Below are 17364 nucleotides of genomic sequence, written 5' to 3' on the forward strand. Positions count from 1 at the left end.
TAATAAAAACTCATTTACATTCTTGTGTAAATTCATGCACCCTAAATCAATTCAAAGCCGGTCTTTTTTCCCAATGAAAGAAAGTCTAGATTAATGAAAAAAGTCACATAATCTTTTCTACAATCCTGTTTGAACAGCACAATGTTTATTTTCCAGAGAGAGAAAAATTCTTACCGTGTTTCCTGAGGGCACAGTTCACTTTTCCCGTTTCTTTTATCTTTCAGGTGTGTTGATGAAGCCAGCGACAATTCCACGGATTCTTGTCCTTATCAGACTTTTTCAAACAATCTTTCTCGCCATCTTCTCTCTGTCCGACGTCGGTCTTCTTTTAAAAATTTTCGCGCTCTAAAGGTTTGCGATGTCCACATGCTACCTTTAGCTAAAACTTCGTGCAGGAGACACACAGCGTCGCCGCAGCAACCAACCAGTCTCACTTTATGGCAACTGTCGCAACAGCCAGGCTTTTTTTCCTCACAGGACACTGATTTTTAATCATTGTCCGCGGATTGCCGCAGTCTTATAAAACATGCACGATTTCGTTAAAAAAAAAAAAAGAATACTTTGCGATAGACATTTTAAAAACTCAATGACAATCATGATTACAGAGTAAAACACTAACACCTCCCCCCATGATGAAATCCGCGGAATTTCGCGGATCCACAGATTTTTCTTAGCCCTGCATTTCTTTTAGACGGCAAGAATTTACAAAAAGATGGAAAACCGTCCAAAGACGGCGAATAAGCATCCCTGTGATATTCCCAGCATTTAGTCTATATTTTGAAATTAAACTAAGGCTTGATGAAGGTCAGATCAAAAAAAGGAGAGAAATAGTTCTTACCGGTCTCTCCTCTCACTTTCTCGACCAGATCGATGGCTTCGCTCTGACCGATCCGACTCTCTGTGAGAAGGAGCTGGAGATGGAGACTCCCACTGGGAATGTCGTGTACTGGCATAACCGCTGTCATCCTCGTCCCAGTTAGAACGTGAGGGTGTGGAAGAATCTACATGCAATTAGTTGAGATTACCAAGAAATCTCACTTTGCAACAATGTGTGTGTGTGTGTGTGTCTGTAAATAGCAAATGGCCTCACATATGACAGAGCAATTCCCAAAGAAACATCATGTAACTATCATTTATGCTGTATGTAATATTCTCCACTGATATGAATCTTTACATCTTTCTAAGAGAAAACAGTTTAAGGAAATGAAGCATGATCAAATGATTACTCAGAAGTACCTCTAGGTCGCTGCTGTGGTGTAGCTGGTTCATCTCTCTTACTGCCACGGCTGATGCGCTCAGACCAGTCGTCTCTCTGTGAGCGTTCGCTTCTCTCACTGTGCTCCCAACGCTCTGACCGGCTGCTGCCGCGGCTCTGGCTGCCCTGTCGTTCATCTGAGAAAGTGACAGCCACTTATTCTAAACAGTTCTGGCTGCGTATTTTACATTGTCAAGTAATTAATAATGTGTTGTTTAATTCTATGGTCAATTTTTTTTTTTTTTTTTTTTCCTTTATATAGCGCCAAATCACAACAGAGTTGCCTCAAGGCGCTTCACACAGGTAAGGTCTAACCTTACCAACCCCCAGAGCAACAGTGGTAAGCCAACAGTAAGAACAACAGTATGATATTCAGAAACAGAGTAAAATGAGGCAGTCCTCACATTTCAATGGCTGTGGCCACTGGCCAGCAAATAAAATATTTGTTTGAGTAATATGAGTAAAAATTACTCAAACAATGAAGTAAAAAATGATAAATTAAATCAACAACTTTGTTTCCACAATACTGCCAAGAAATAAAATCTCAGTGCTATGTGTCCCATCTTGATGGCTTTATGCATATGGTGCACAACATGTGGGACAGGTCGGCATGTAAAGTGCCCAACCTCTTTTTTGCTACTTGAGAAAACGCGTGAACTGAGCAAAAAAGCTTGCCTTATGTGAACTGGTGCTACCTCTCTATTTTTTTATTTTTTTTTGTAGCTGGGGCAAACCAGTCTGCACCCTACAACCATTACATTGAAATAAACTGATATTGCTATTATTATTATTAGGATTATTACGCATATTATTATTATTACATGCACAAAAAGCATTTAAATCATCTTCAAAAGTACTTAAAGGGGGCTTTCAACCCCTTGCCTCTCTGGCTACAAACCTGAGCAATCTCTGTAAGTAGAAGGAAAAAAGCCCCAACCACAAGAAAACTTTATTTTTTGTGGAAATGGCTGCCTGACTGACCTGTCACAAAGAAAAAAAAAAAAAAAAATCAAACGCACCGTCCGTCAGAAACAGACTTGGTGTGTGTTTTAAGTGAAAGAGAGTGAAATGTTTTTAAAGTGGTATCATGACAGCTCTGAGCTCTGCTTGTTACTTCCCGGCGCTTTTGAAAGAGTGAGACTGACACTCTGTCACATACACAGCATGTACTATTTCATAGAGAATAACATACTGGTTCAACTGACAAATGCATTTCTGTAGAATATTTTGTCCCTGGGTTTGTTTCAACATCAAAGCATATACTGATCAAATAAATGTGCTACAATGTGTGTGCCTGTCCTACTTAAGCAGCAGCAGCAACAATAATTTTGCAGAGGTGGTCTGCCGACACAAAATATTTCTAGTGGAAAGACTGGAAAAAAAGAGGTTGGATTTATCCTAGGGTTAGCAATTAAACAAATATAAATCAATGCTAAAATCCCCTTGGCTGTATAAACATTGCCTTCTTTATAATTTGCAGTTGTTTAATTGGTATCCCAGTGCAAACTATATGACAATCTATGTATGTGGCACAGTTTGTGTTCGCTATGCACAGCCACAGTAAAAGATAAAGATAAACTTTATTGATCTCACAGAGGAGAAATTCATATGTTACGTCAGCTCTTAAAAAAACACACAAGGTGGGTGCAAGTAGAGGAAAATGTTCAAACAGCGTGTGCAAGGATAAGCAATAATAATACTGGTAACAGTACAAGACATAAGATATGAGGTAGAATATATATATATATATATATATATATATATATATATATATATATACACACACACTCAACAAAAATATAAAAGCAACACTTTTGGTTTTGCTCCCATTTTGTATGAGATGAACTCAAAGATCTAAAACTTTTTCCACATACACAATATCGCCATCTCCCTCAAATATTGTTCACAAACCAGTCTAAATCTGTGATAGTGCGCACTTCTCCTTTGCTGAGATAATCCATCCCACCTCACAGGTGTGCCATATCAAGATGCTGATTAGACACCATGATTAGTGCACAGGTGTGGCTTAGACTGCCCACAATAAAAGGCCACTCTGAAAGGTGCAGTTTTATCACACAGCACAATGCCACAGATGTCGCAAGATTTGAGGGAGCGTGCAATTGGCATGCTGACAGCAGGAATGTCAACCAGAGCTGTTGCTCGTGTACTGAATGTTCATTTCTCTACCATAAGCCGTCTCCAAAGGCGTTTCAGAGAATTTGGCAGTACATCCAACCAGCCTCACAACCGCAGACCACGTGTAACCACACCAGCCCAGAACCTCCACATCCAGCATGTTCACCTCCAAGATCGTCTGAGACCAGCCACTCGGACAGCTGCTGAAACAATCGGTTTGTATAACCAAAGAATTTCTGCACAAAATGTCAGAAACCGTCTCAGGGAAGCTCATCTGCATGCTCGTCGTCCTCATCAGGGTCTCGACCTGACTCCAGTTCGTTGTCGTAACTGACTTGAGTGGGCAAATGCTCACATTCGCTGGCGTTTGGCACGTTGGAGAGGTGTTCTCTTCACGGATGAATCCCGGTTCACACTGTTCAGGGCAGATGGCAGACAGTGTGTGTGGCGTCGTGTGGGTGAGCGGTTTTCTGATGTCAGTGTTGTGGATCGAGTAGCCCATGGTGGCGGTGGGGTTATGGTATGGGCAGGCGTCTGTTATGGATGAAGAACACAGGTGCATTTTATTGATGGCATTTTGAATGCACAGAGATACCGTGACAAGATCCTGAGGCCCATTGTTGTGCCATACACCTCATGTTGCAGCAGGATAATGCACGGCCCCATGATGCAAGGATCTGTACACAATTCTTGGAAGCTGAAAATGTCCCAGTTCTTGCATGTCCGGCATACTCACCGGACATGTCACCCACTGAGCATGTTTGGGATGCTCTGGACCGGCGTATACGACAGCGTGTACCAGTTCCTGCCAATATCCAGCAACTTCGCACAGTCATTGAAGAGGAGTGGACCAACATTCCACAGGCCACAATTGACAACCTGATCAACTCTATGCGAAGGAGATGTGTTGCACTGCATGAGGCAAATGGTGGTCACACCAGATACTGACTGGTACCCCCCCAATAAAACAAAACTGCACCTTTCAGAGTGGCCTTTTATTGTGGACAGTCTAAGGCACACCTGTGCACTAATCATGGTGTCTAATCAGCATCTTGATATGGCACACCTGTGAGGTGGGATGGATTATCTCAGCAAAGGAGAAGTGCTCACTATCACAGATTTAGACTGGTTTGTGAACAATATTTGAGGGAAATGGTAATATTGTGTATGTGGAAAAAGTTTTAGATCTTTGAGTTCATCTCATACAAAATGGGAGCAAAACCAAAAGTGTTGCGTTTATATTTTTGTTGAGTGTATATTATATATATATATATATATATATATATATATATATATATATATATATATAAACATAATTGGGATTGAAAAGGAGATAGGAGCATTTTCTTTACAATCTCCTCTCAGCCATCTCCTCCAGAGAGCCCAGAGGACAGAACTGGACTTCCTGACCAGCTTATTCAGTCTCTTTCTCTCCCACTCTGTGCTGCCCGGGGCCCAACAGATGACAGCATAGAGGAGAGCTGAGGCTACAACAGAGACACAGAAGGTTGTAAGCAGAGGCCTGCTCACTCCAAAGGATCTCAGTCTCCTCAGGAGGTGGAGGCGACTCTGGCCTTTTTTGTACAGGGCGTTGGTGTTGTGAGTCCAGTCCAGTTTGTTGTTGAGGTGAACACCCAGGTATTTGAAACTGTCCACAGTCTCCATGTTCCCCCCCTGGATGTTCACCGGTGGGTGAGGTGGTGGTTTTCTCCTGAAGTCAATCACCATCTCCTTCGTCTTACTGCTGTTGAGACACAAATGGTTGCGCTCACACCAGTCCACGAAGTCAGTGATGACCGACCGGTACTCCAGCTCGTTCCCCTCAGACACGTGACCCACAATGGCGGAGTCATCAGAGAACTTCTGGAGGTGGCAGCTGTCTGTGTTGTAGGTGAGGTCCAAGGTGTAGAGGGTGAAGAGGAAAGGCGAGAGGACGGTGCCCTGGGGGGCCCCGGCGCTGCACCTTACCACCTCAGATTGACAGCCGCGCAGCTGCACATACTGCGGGCGGTCAGTGAGGTAGTCGATGGTCCAGGCAGCAAGGTGTCCATCCACACCTGCCTCCTCCAGTTTCCCCCCCAGCAGCACCGGTCTGATGGTGTTGAAAGCGCTGGAGAAATCAAAGAACATGACTCTCACAGTGCTCCCGCCGGTCTCCAGGTGGGTGAGCACTCGCTGCAGTAGGTAGATGACAACATCATCTACCCCGATGTTGGGCCTGTAGGCGAACTGCAGTGGGTCCAGGGTGTCCGTCACCACGGTGCAGAGGTGAGACAGGACGAGCTGTTCCATGGTCAGGGCAACTGGTCTGTAGTGGGCCGGTTCCTTGGCGTGTGGTGTTTTGGGAACCGGGACCACACAGGAGGTCTTCCACAGGGTGGAAGCAATCAACACCAATCTTAGTATGGTGACTGTGGGCACCAAAGGGGAGGTCACTGGAGCCCTTAGGTTGAAAGCAGACATGCACAAATACACATACACAAAAGGCAATCTATGTATGTATGTGACACGGTTTGTGCTAATTAAGCAATCAACACCAAACTTGGTATGGTGACTGACACACACACACACACACACACACACACACACACACACACACACACACACACACACACACACACACACACACACACACACACACACACACACACACACACACACACACACACACACACACACAGTGGGGAAAATAAGTATTTGACCCCCTGTCAGTTTTGCAGGTTTTCCCACCTACAAAGAATGGAGAGGTCTGTAATTTTTATCGTAGGTACACTTCAACTGTGAGAGACAGAACCTAAAAAAAAAAAAAAAAAAAATCCAGAAAATCACACTGAATGATTTTTAAATAATTAATTTGCATTTTATTGCATGAAATAAGTATTTGATCCCCTACCAACCAGCAAGAATTCTGGCTCTCACAGACCTGTTAATTTTTCTTTAAGAAGCCCTCTTATTCTGCACCTGTTTGAACTTGTTACCTGTATAAAAGACACCTGTTCACACACACTCAATCAATCACACTCCAATCTCTCCACCATAGCCAAGACCAAAGAGCTGTCTAAGGACACCAGGGACAAAACTGTAGACCTGCACAAGGCTGGGATGGACTACAGGACAACAGGCAAGCAGCTTGGTAGAAAACAACACCTGTTATGATTACTGATTAGAAAGTGGAAGAAACACAAGATGACTGTCAATCTCCCTCGGTCTGGGATTCCATGCAAAATCTCACTTTGTGGGGTATTTAAATCAGTCAAGTCCCACAACAACAAACGGAGGATATTATTTTAATTATTATTTTCTTTCTTTACATGAGGGACCATAACTTCAGCTTACCAGCGAAATGGTGTCGAATGTCCGAACGGTCCCCCCTAAAAATCAGTCCCCCTTGTCTTCAGTGCACATGCGTCTCTTCGGAACATCAGCAATCTATCTTCCAGTTATGAAACTGGAAGATAGTTGAGTTAAAAAAAAAAAGTTAAATGAGCCATCGTCAGTTGACATTCCAGCACCAAGTAGTCCTGTTTTTCTCAGTACACCTGAAGAAACGATCCATTTAAAACTGAAATAAAAAAAATATATATATCACCTTTTTTGCTCAGTCGGTTTTTGTCTTTGTCTCTGTTCCTTTCTCGGTCTGGTTCTCTGTTTCTGTCCTCTTTAGAGGAGGTGTAGACTCCATGCTCACGTCTTTCCTTTTCTCTCTGCTGATGTCTGCGACGGAACTCTTCGCTGACTCCTCCAGGGTTGGATGGTGTCTCTGATCCAGTAACGCGATATTTCCTGATGGTTCAAGGGGGAGAAAAATCTAATGATTCGGAGTATTAAAAGCACAATGACACTGAGACAAGCAACAGTCTAGTGGTTGTCAATGAGAAGAGACAAAGAGTGAGTTAAAGTATAAGTTCACTTTTTTACAACCCTAGTCATAAATATGATATAGCCTTATTGTACTTAGTCTATCTGCCACCATTAACCACAACAGTTACAAGCCTGATGTTGTACGTAATGGTAAATTTCATAGCTATTATATGCACAATCTCCCAAATCAAGAGTAATTCATATTAAGTGTTGGTTTGATATGATTTCATACCCCCCAGACCAGGGACAGCTACTGTGTACTGAGTGATGATATGCACCTGGACGGTTATGACCAAAGCTATAACATACTAACAGGTATCAAACTGGGCACTGCTTTGGTCTTTTTGCAGTCATTACATTGTAACATTGAACTCCGACATCTTAATTACTCAGTTAGGCATGTATATCCCAGTAGTATGTAGCCTGACTAACTACAAGCTGGTAAAAAGCTCATTCACAAAATTTAAACAGTGTTACCAGTCAGGCGCTGATGCTGGCTCACAGATCTGGCAACTTTTTTCCGACAGACTGTGCTGAATTGACACCCTTCTAATCTCTACAATCTTTGTTTTTAGGTCATTTGAGAGTTGTTTGGCTCCCATGTTGCCACTCATTAGAAGAGATGCAAAGAGGGGAAACATTTGCAAATGGCCACCTTAAATACCCTTTCAGATTGGATTCACCTGTGTAAGGAGGTCAAGGGTCAATGAGATTACCAAACCAATTTTGTGTTTCAATTAGTGCCAAATGTATTCCAATCAATAAAATGACAAAGTTATGCAACTGCCTTACTTTGTTTAAATAATTATTGCACACTTTCTGTAAATACTAGAAACTTCATTTCACTTCTCAAATATCAGTGTATTCATCTGCTATATTATATATTTAACAGAAATTTCTGATCCAGACAACCAACGACTTATAAAGGAAAATCACGAAGATTATCAGGGGTGCCCAAACTTTTGCATACAACTGTATGTGTATACACACACACACACACACACACACACACACACACACACACACACACACACACACACACACACACACACACACACACACACACACACACACACACACACACACACACAGTGAGGTAAAAAAGTATTTAGTCAGTCGTTGATTGTGCAAGTTCTCCTACTTAGAAAGTAGGAGAATCCCAACAAAATTGAAGTCAAATCAAAATCAAATTTATTAATTTATATAGCGCCAATTCGTGATGACATCGCCTCAAGGCACTTCACACAGCATAATAAAAACACAGAAAACTGAATTAAAAATTTAAAAACAATAAAAAGACAAAACCATAAAAGAATACAAGAATAAAAACACACCATAACACAATAAAACTAATGATAAAACAAGGAAAACAAATGAGTCTTTAAACGTGATTTAAAAGTCTCCACGGTACCCGACTGTATGTGTGCCGGGAGATCGTTCCACAGAGGTGGGGCATGGTAAGAGAAAGCTCTGTGACCGGCAGACTTTTTATTCATCCTGGGAACACATAAAAGTCCTGTACCCTGTGAACGCAGGGTCTGAGCTGGTACATAGGGCCTTACCAAGTCAGCCAAATAGGGAGGTGGAAGTCCATGAACAATTTTATAAGCCAATAACAGTATCTTAAAATCTGATCTTGCAGCGAGAGGAAGCCAGTGAAGGGATGCCAAAATGAACGTAATGTGGTTAAACTTTCTGCTTTGTGTCAAAAGTCTGGCAGCAGCATTTTGAACCAGTTGAAGACCCCTAATACTGGATTGCAATAAACCATAAAATAGAGCATTACAATAGTCCACTCTAGAAGAGATAAATGCATGAATCAAAGTCTCAGCATCAGCCATAGACAGAATGGGACGAATCTTCGTTATATTTCGCAGGTGGAAGAAAGCAGTCCTCATAAAGTCTCTAATGTGGAGGTCAAAAGACAACGCAGGATCGAAAATTATCCCAAGATTCCTCACTTTGTCCGTATGATGTGTAACACACGAACCTAAGCTAAGCGCTAGCTGATCAAATTGATGCTGATACCTTGCTGGACCAAGAACCATCATTTCAGTCTTATCAGAATTTAAAAGTAGGAAGTTACTAGACATACAACTTCTCACTGATGCAAGGCAATCTTCCAAAGATTTTATGTGAATGAGATTACCAGCAGTTACTGGCATGTACAGTTGGGTGTCATCAGCACAGCAATAAAAGGCAATCCCAAAACGCTGCAGTGTCTTCCCAAGGGGTGCTACAAAAAGGGAAAAAGCAGGGGGCCTAAAACGGATCCCTGCGGAACCCCAAACTTCATGTCCCTAAGATCAGAGGTAGTGCCATTGCACAAAACGCAGTAAGAATGACTGGACAGGTATGACATCAACCATGCAAGGGCAGGTCCAGTAATGCCGAAATGATTCTCCAGCCTATCGAGTAAAATATGGTGATCCACGGTTGCACATAAGCACTAAGATCCAACAGCACCAAGACTGCAGTGGTATTCGAGTCCACTGCTCGCAAAAGGTGTCACTACTTTCGTAAGTCCTGTCTCTGTGGAGTGATATTTTCTAAAAGCAGACTGCAAGGGCTCAAAAAGATTATTCTCAGTGAGGTTGTCCAGAAGCTGCAGTGAAACCACTATTTGCAGGATTTTTGAACAAAATGATAGATTTGATATTGGCCAATAATTTTTCAATACACTACGGTCGAGATTGGATTTCTTACATAACGGTTTAATCACCGCAGACTTGAAACATTTAGGAAAAGATCCGGAAGTTAGTGAGAGATTTATCATTTCCAATATAAAAATATAGCCAGCAACACTCAAGTGTCCTTCTTAATAAAGGTTTTAATGACTCACAGCAAGACGACAGGATCAGGAGCACAGATGCATTTCGACTAGGTCTTCATCAGTGTGTAAGGCCGTTCAGGAAATGACGTCTTTTATGGTAACACCAATCAAAAACAGGTGTAAAACTCCACAAAACATGCAAATGCAGATATTACTGATAACAAACCAAAATGTACAAAAGCAGATAATAATAATAAGAAGAAGAAAATAATATAAAGAAAAATAAGAAAGAAAAAACAAAAAAGAAGAAAAAAGAAAAAGAAAAATCCCACTGTAGAGAAAATATACTAAAAACATTTACACTGCAAAAAAACCTACACAAACTTGCAAAAACAAACAAACAAACAAAAAAAACAAACAAACAAAAAACAAAACAAAACAAAACACATAAGGGTACCACAATGAGGCCTAGCAATATATAACAGTCTACATCAACAGCTGTGGCTTGTATATACCACATGTAGGCACCAATGAACAACGGCTCAAACTGAAACTACAGTCCTTAGGGCTACACACTTACAAAAAACAGTGTATAAAAAGACATACATGAAAAAAATACAAAAACATATATCAATAACAATAAGCTCATAAATAGAAACAATACAAATATAACACATCAAGCCTTCACAAAACCAAATAGCCATAGTAAAGGATAAAAAACACACCTCAAAAAAATAATATAAATACAAGGCCCAAAAGAATAGGCACATACAAATTTAAAGAAAACAGCCCAACAGTAATTCCTCATTCATTCCCCTCGGAAATTCCGTTTGGAGTGTATGTATCCAAAATGCTTCCCGCTGCAATAGAAGCTTCTCCCTGTTACCTCCACGTCTAGGGGGTTCAACCATTTCTATACCTTGAAATCTGAGAGAACATACATCATGGCCAGCACTCAAAAAATGTCTCGCCACTGAAGACTTTTCAACTCTGTTCCTAATGTTACTTTTATGTTCCGAGATGCGAGTCTTTAGTTCTCTCTTAGTCTTGCCCACATAACACAAGCCACAAGGGCATTTCAGCAAGTAAACAACAAATTTAGTTTTGCAGGTAATCCTGCTCTTCAACAAATATTTACGGCCCCAATGTGGATGTGTAAAGCAGTCTCCCTTAATCATAGAGTTACACTGAACACAACCCCGGCAAGGATAATTCCCATTAGGCAGTGAAGACAAAAGATGTTCCGGGTGCATATATGTATCTGTCTTAACAAGCCTGTCTCTCAGGTTAGGGGCTCTCTTATGGGCAAATATAGGCAACTCTTGAAACAAATGGCCAACATGTGGATCACTTGACAAAATGCACCAATATTTCTTAACACTATTTTTAAGATCTAGAGTAATGACTGAAAAAGTAGTGGCACAGACCAACCGTGAAGTATTGGACGGACGAGGTTTAGAAGTTAAAAGCGACCGTCTCTCAATTTGTTTGACCCTGTGCCAGCAGTCCACCAGTATCTTTTTGTCATATCCTTTTACTAAAAATCTATTATAGAGTTCCTCTGCCTATACATCAAAACTCTCCTCAGTACTACAAATTCTCCTTACTCTCAAAAATTGACTGAAAGGTAAACTGTTTTTAAGACCAGATGGATGATAACTGGTGAAATGCAAATAACTATTACAGTCAGTCTTTTTCTTATACAGACTGGTACTAAAATATTCATCCTTACATTCACATCAAGAAAAGACACAGAATCAGAGGTAAATTCTAGCGTAAACTTAATAGTAGGTATTTCCAGCACAGTCGACTCAAGAATGGGCCATAGATCCTTAAGCAGTTTTGTTGGTATGCCTTCAAATAAGCAGGTTGTACTTTTTGTAGACGTCACGAGCTTCATCAGTGCACCTAGTGAGATACCATCAAAATGTGTAAATCTGGGTAACACCTCAGTGGTAGCATCCACCCCCATAGCAGGATGCGGTGGTTGGACCAAGGCCTGCTGAGATATGCTCAACCTAATATCTTCAATTTTCTTCTCGAAATAGTCCAAGTAGTCCTGTGTTGAAAAGGGAGAGTGACTAACAGGTGGCCGGCTATGAATGAGAAATGCTACCGTGTCAAACAAAAACTTTGAGTTATGCTTGTTTTTACTGATCAAATCAGAATAATAGGCCTGCTTTGTAGCCTGTAGTGCATGCTCATAATCTAAGATAGCATCACGCTATGCAAGGTGGAACACCTCTAATTTGGAACTACGCCATTTCCGTTCCAAACTTCTAGCCTTCTGTCTATGGTCACACAAGTAACCACTGAACCAAGGTGACTGTGCCTTGGGAAGGCATGGCCTTAAAAGAGGAGGTGCAACCTTATCCAGTGTAGCCTTGAGCGCTGAATTCAAGCCATCCGCAAGACTATCCACTGTTTAATGCAAAGTGACTTTATTTTACTACTTCACTGTTAATCAACTATAAATTCACAAATCTCTTTTTTCACATAAAAAATGTGATATATTTGCAGGTGTACTGGCAAGTACATTACAATTCCAATGTGTCTGACACTTTCAAAAATAATGTAAAGCTACTAGCCTACAGCATACAGTGCCTAATATTTATTACCTTTCAAAAAAGTTGATGAGGTTGGTGGTTAGACCATACCCATGTGAAGTGCCTTGGGGTGACTTATGTTGTGATTTGGCGTTATACAGATAATATGAATTGAAAAAAAAAAAAAGATTTCTCATAGGTTGGCTCATGGAAGAATTAAAATAAAAACCTGTTTTGTTTTATAAATTAATGAGATGTTACTTTATTGCATATCATCGGTAATTATGAATAAATGACTTGATGCTGTGTGAAGTCTGCACTCCTACCTTTCTTTCTTAGCCCCTCTGTTTGTATCGTCGTCTTCATCATCAGAACCTGAATCACTTTTATTTTCTTCCCAGTCCTTGTAGGATGAAACTTTTGATTTCTTTCTGTCATCATGTAAATCTGGTTGATCCTTAGTCTCACGCTCCTTCCTTTTCTGGGCTGCCAAAAGATCCAGGCCCAGTACAGAGGTACGTGGGGTCGGCGCCCGAAAAACATGAGGTTCTGCAGCAGCACTCTTCTTCTTCACTATTAGTCCACTAATTTGAGCAGATGAATCTGTCCCTTCCAACCTGTGCATGGACATGTCATCATCCATCATCTATGGAGAAAACAACACAAGTCAAGAAAGGAAAATATGACGTTGCTTAATATCAAACTGCTTATAAGCGTATTTTTGATCTACTAGCGAATTATCTGCATTTCTACATGGCAGCAAAATTTAAACCAGTAAAGCTGATCATGAAAACGACTTCAAATATCTTCAACATTACGAAAAAGCATGTGTTTATTAAGTTAGCTAATTCGTAAATTAGTAAATTCATTCTCGAATGTAAACATTTGCTCATTTTTATTTTTTAAACAATGCTTCTTTATCGCCCCAGAATACTGAACAGCAAAAAATTAAACGAAACATGACAGAAACTCAGGAGAAGCAGCTACCGCTAGTTAGCCATCAGTAAACTGCTCTTTTCCAATCACATTCAACTCACGGTTAGACTGAAGAAGATTTCGTACGCCTGAAAAAGAAGGGAAGCTGCGTTTTTAAGAGGAAAACTGTTAAATCAACCAACAACGCAGCTTTCGTTAACACTACGCACATTTGTTTACAGACAAGAACGCGGCCATTTCAATCCCATCATCCTTAGTTTTTATTTCCGGTGTTGACACCAGCGTCGATTTTATTTTTATGAAATTGGATAAACGTCATGTGTAACTGTTTCAATGACGAAAATTACACATGGACAAAAACACAAGACTTAACGTATGTCTGAAAGACAATGAAGTAGAAAGTCCAAAATTACAAAAATAAAAGCTAACAAACTGTGTCTGAGTCACTGATCTCTATTTCTGAAGCAAATCGGCCGCCATATTACCACTCGCACGTTCCGCTCCTGAACGTTCTTTTCTATTGATCTTTAACCAAGCGCACGCAAATTTATTCTTTGTGATTTTGTAAAAAAAAAAAAAAAAAAAACACGCCTTCATGTGCAGCTATAAACTGCGGAAATCGCCGGTTAAAAGGCTGTGGACGAATTTCACCTGTGAGTATGATTGAAATGGAAAGTAATGAACAATAATTTCAAGTTTTCTCCCTTATTCCAGCATACAGGCATAGATGATAATAATAATAATAATAATAATAATAATAATAATAATAGGTGGCGTGGCTTGTGTGTAGCCACATGCTGAGTTTTGTGTTGGACGAACTATTTTAAGACATTAGGTCTACTTGTGCATAGTTTGGAGCTTTAGGTGTTGTTGCTACGAGCTTTATTACTAATATTAGGCTGAAGCTCATAGAGCTATGTGTAATAAATATTAATATCAATAAGCTTGTTGATGATTACACAAAACTTGTATAAACCTTGATTAAAGAATTATAATTAGACTGGAGAATTTGTCCCAGTGAGATGGGAGTAATTGAGAAGAGAATGTGTCAAAGTACTAAAAGAAAGAAAGGAAATAAATGAAACAGCTAATCATGGCAGGCATAGATTAGGAGGGATGAAGGTCACATTATCTGGAGAACAGCAATAAGAAAATTAGAGAATCAGATCAGTTATTACTCCAAATTGTTGACGTTCTAATAAGCCATCTATGTGTGGACCACATACCTTGCGAGTGGTAAGATGGCCGCCAGCTTGCTTCAGCGGTTTGTACGGAGTGTGCGGTGTGGGCCAATGAGCTATCCAGTGTTATATTCAGATCAATGGTCTAAACTCGTGCGCGTGTGTCGACGCAAAAAAAGACAAAAGAAAAAAAAACTTGAAAGATGCTTGTGTATTAAAATTTTGTGATGTCCTACCTTAGCCTCAGATGGTCCTAATACCCATCGGGTATCTATTGACCATGCTGAAGGTATGATTCTGAAGGTATGATCATTTTTTAACATAATAATCCCACGATGGTTCTTTATTTGGAACACAGGCAATGATTAAAATAGATTTTTTTTTTAAAGATGAATGCGTAACTGCAGCGCATAATTGACAACGCTACCAAATTGTATTTCGTGAGCATCACATAGTCAATTCTGATTGGCTGCCACTCAAATAGGTGAGGGTTCATTGGTTATTTGTCGTGTTTTCGACTGGTCGGTGTGTTTTTATGTTTGCTGAGTTATCGAGTGTGTTTGTATTAAGTTCCTCCATTCCACCAACCTCTATTTGAGAGTCTAACATGAGATAAAGTATTTAACTATTACCTGTGGGGGGCAGTATTATGCTACGCCAGCGTATAGCCTGCCGGAATGTATTAGAAGAAGAAGAAGAAGAAGAGTGTGTTTGTTGTTTGACTTCGTAATCTGAATTGTTTATTTATTTATTTTTTTGCAATTTGTACGTGTGTTTATGTTTTGTCGTTTCTTTGGTGTCGTCGTGAGCCGGGTTGCACATTAAGATCAAACGGCGCAGACGAACCAGCGGGGTGCTAACGCTAGCTGGTTAGTAAGCTTGGTTAGTGAGACGACAGATCGTATTAGAATGGAAGAAAAAATTAACGACAATGCTATTAAGACGGACAGTGCGTCTGCTGATAACACAGACGTCGCCGCCGCCGATACATTAGACAGTATTGGGAAACATTACACTTTTGAAGAAATACAACTTCATAATGTGAGCAGTGACATGTGGATCGTCATCCACGATAAGGTGTACGACATCACACGTTTCCTTGAAGAGGTAACGTGACCAAAAACTGCTGCACCTACACCCTACAAAAAGATTGATAGATTTTTGAAATAATGGTTATTAACTTCCTGTTGCTGACTGTTTACCATCTTGCACTGCGCCTATTATAAATGAGATATTTAAAGTTGATCTTGTGAGCTTGTGTAAAACTCCGGCTATACTAAAATACGAAATGGAGCCTAATAATCAGGAAATGGGGGTAAAAAGTAACGAAATGGAGCAGACTGATTCCAAATATGATTAAATATGATTCACTTAATTTTATTTAATTATTTTTAAGCGAAATGGGAACTGATAATAACGAAACGGGGGTAAAACGTAACGAAATGGAGCAGACTGACCCATTGACTGAAGTTTCATCTCTTGAACGCCAGATGGCGCACCTGCTCCACTACATGTGCTGAGCGCATCTCACAAAAACAAAAGCTAAACAGTTAAATAAAAGTAATTATTTGGCGTCAGTCTAGTTCAGTCTGCTCCATTTCGTTACATTTTACCCCATTTCGTGATTATCGGTACCCATTTTGCTCCATTTCGTATTTTAGTATGGCCCGTAAAACTGAGTTCTTCAATGTATTTGGAAGTAATCTGTCTTGGGTGTTGAAATTACTTTAATTTTAGCATCCTGGTGGTGAGGAGGTTTTGATGGAGCAGGCAGGTACAGATGCCACAGAGAGCTTTGAGGATGTAGGCCATTCCACTGATGCCAGGGAGACGCTTCAGCAGTACTACATTGGCGAGCTTCATATGGTAAGATCGGGCCTCTCCTACATATAAAAGTATGTAAGAGTAACATTATTGCAGTAGGTACACATGTAACAGCATAAATACATGACTAGTGATGGCAAAAATAGAATGTTTAAGAGGTTGAATCAAATGAAACTTCTGATTCAGTAAAATATTATGGGTCGGATTTACTATGAGATAAGGAGTGCTAAATTGTATTGGTATTCCAAACTATTGTGCATTGGGGAGAGGATAGTTTTGTGAGTGATTTACTGAAATGAAATGCGCAATTGATAGCGGGCAGTAATGTCACGTAGACAGCAGTATGTAAATGAGAATTTTGCACTTGTTAATAAAGTTTGTTGTTGTATCATCAGAAAAAGTAACTTAATCTCCTGGGCCTGTATCCATGAAGCAGCTTAAGGCTAAAAATAGCACCTAGTGACGTTATTCTAAGAAAAATCTTAGAATTACTCGAATTCTTAGACATTTCTTAGAATTTTCCCTTGGTAAGATGAAAGTTGCCTTAAAAGAGCTCCTAAGGTGCCAAACTGGTGAGTAGGGAGGAGGACTTTTAAGAAGCCCAAGAGTGTCTTAAGCAGAGAAGATGGTGGAAAAGACAGAGAGGAAGGAGGGATATTCTCCATATGTAGGATGACAGTGATTCAGTAACACGCTACCGGCTTGATCTATGTAATTAATTTGTGTTAATTTATTGTCTTAATGTATTTCTAAATTGTTTAGGTTCTTGTTATCATATACACACTATTGATATTATTATTATTATTATTATTATTATTGGTATTATTAATGTTACTTCCTTTTATATTCTAC

The 17364-nt window shown here is 40.1% G+C and overlaps 2 protein-coding genes across 3 annotated transcripts in view; one reads left to right on the forward strand and one right to left on the reverse strand.

Moving 5' to 3' along the window:
• The window catches only part of dhx38 (DEAH (Asp-Glu-Ala-His) box polypeptide 38), a 64182-nt gene extending 50419 nt beyond the window's left edge, over positions 1-13763 (reverse strand). Inside the window, exons 1-5 of the mRNA XM_034190431.1 lie at positions 13609-13763; positions 12898-13217; positions 6981-7174; positions 1237-1392; positions 839-1001 (exon numbers count right to left, since the gene is read on the reverse strand). Of these exons, the coding sequence (XP_034046322.1) occupies positions 839-1001; positions 1237-1392; positions 6981-7174; positions 12898-13217 (833 nt within the window). The 5' untranslated portion in view covers positions 13609-13763. The remainder of the gene's footprint in view (positions 1-838; positions 1002-1236; positions 1393-6980; positions 7175-12897; positions 13218-13608) is intronic.
• A 1607-nt stretch (positions 13764-15370) lies between these two features.
• Positions 15371-17364, forward strand: part of LOC117527931 (cytochrome b5) — a 31964-nt gene continuing 29970 nt past the window's right edge. Inside the window, exons 1-2 of one of the 2 annotated variants that reach the window (XM_034190450.1) lie at positions 15371-15795; positions 16426-16554. In XM_034190450.1, the coding sequence (XP_034046341.1) occupies positions 15598-15795; positions 16426-16554 (327 nt within the window). In that variant the 5' untranslated portion in view covers positions 15371-15597. The remainder of the gene's footprint in view (positions 15796-16425; positions 16555-17364) is intronic. The other variant, XM_034190441.1, reaches the window with a different exon arrangement.

The sequence above is a fragment of the Thalassophryne amazonica genome, chromosome 2, assembly GCF_902500255.1.
Source record: "Thalassophryne amazonica chromosome 2, fThaAma1.1, whole genome shotgun sequence".
Classification (NCBI taxonomy): domain Eukaryota; kingdom Metazoa; phylum Chordata; class Actinopteri; order Batrachoidiformes; family Batrachoididae; genus Thalassophryne; species Thalassophryne amazonica.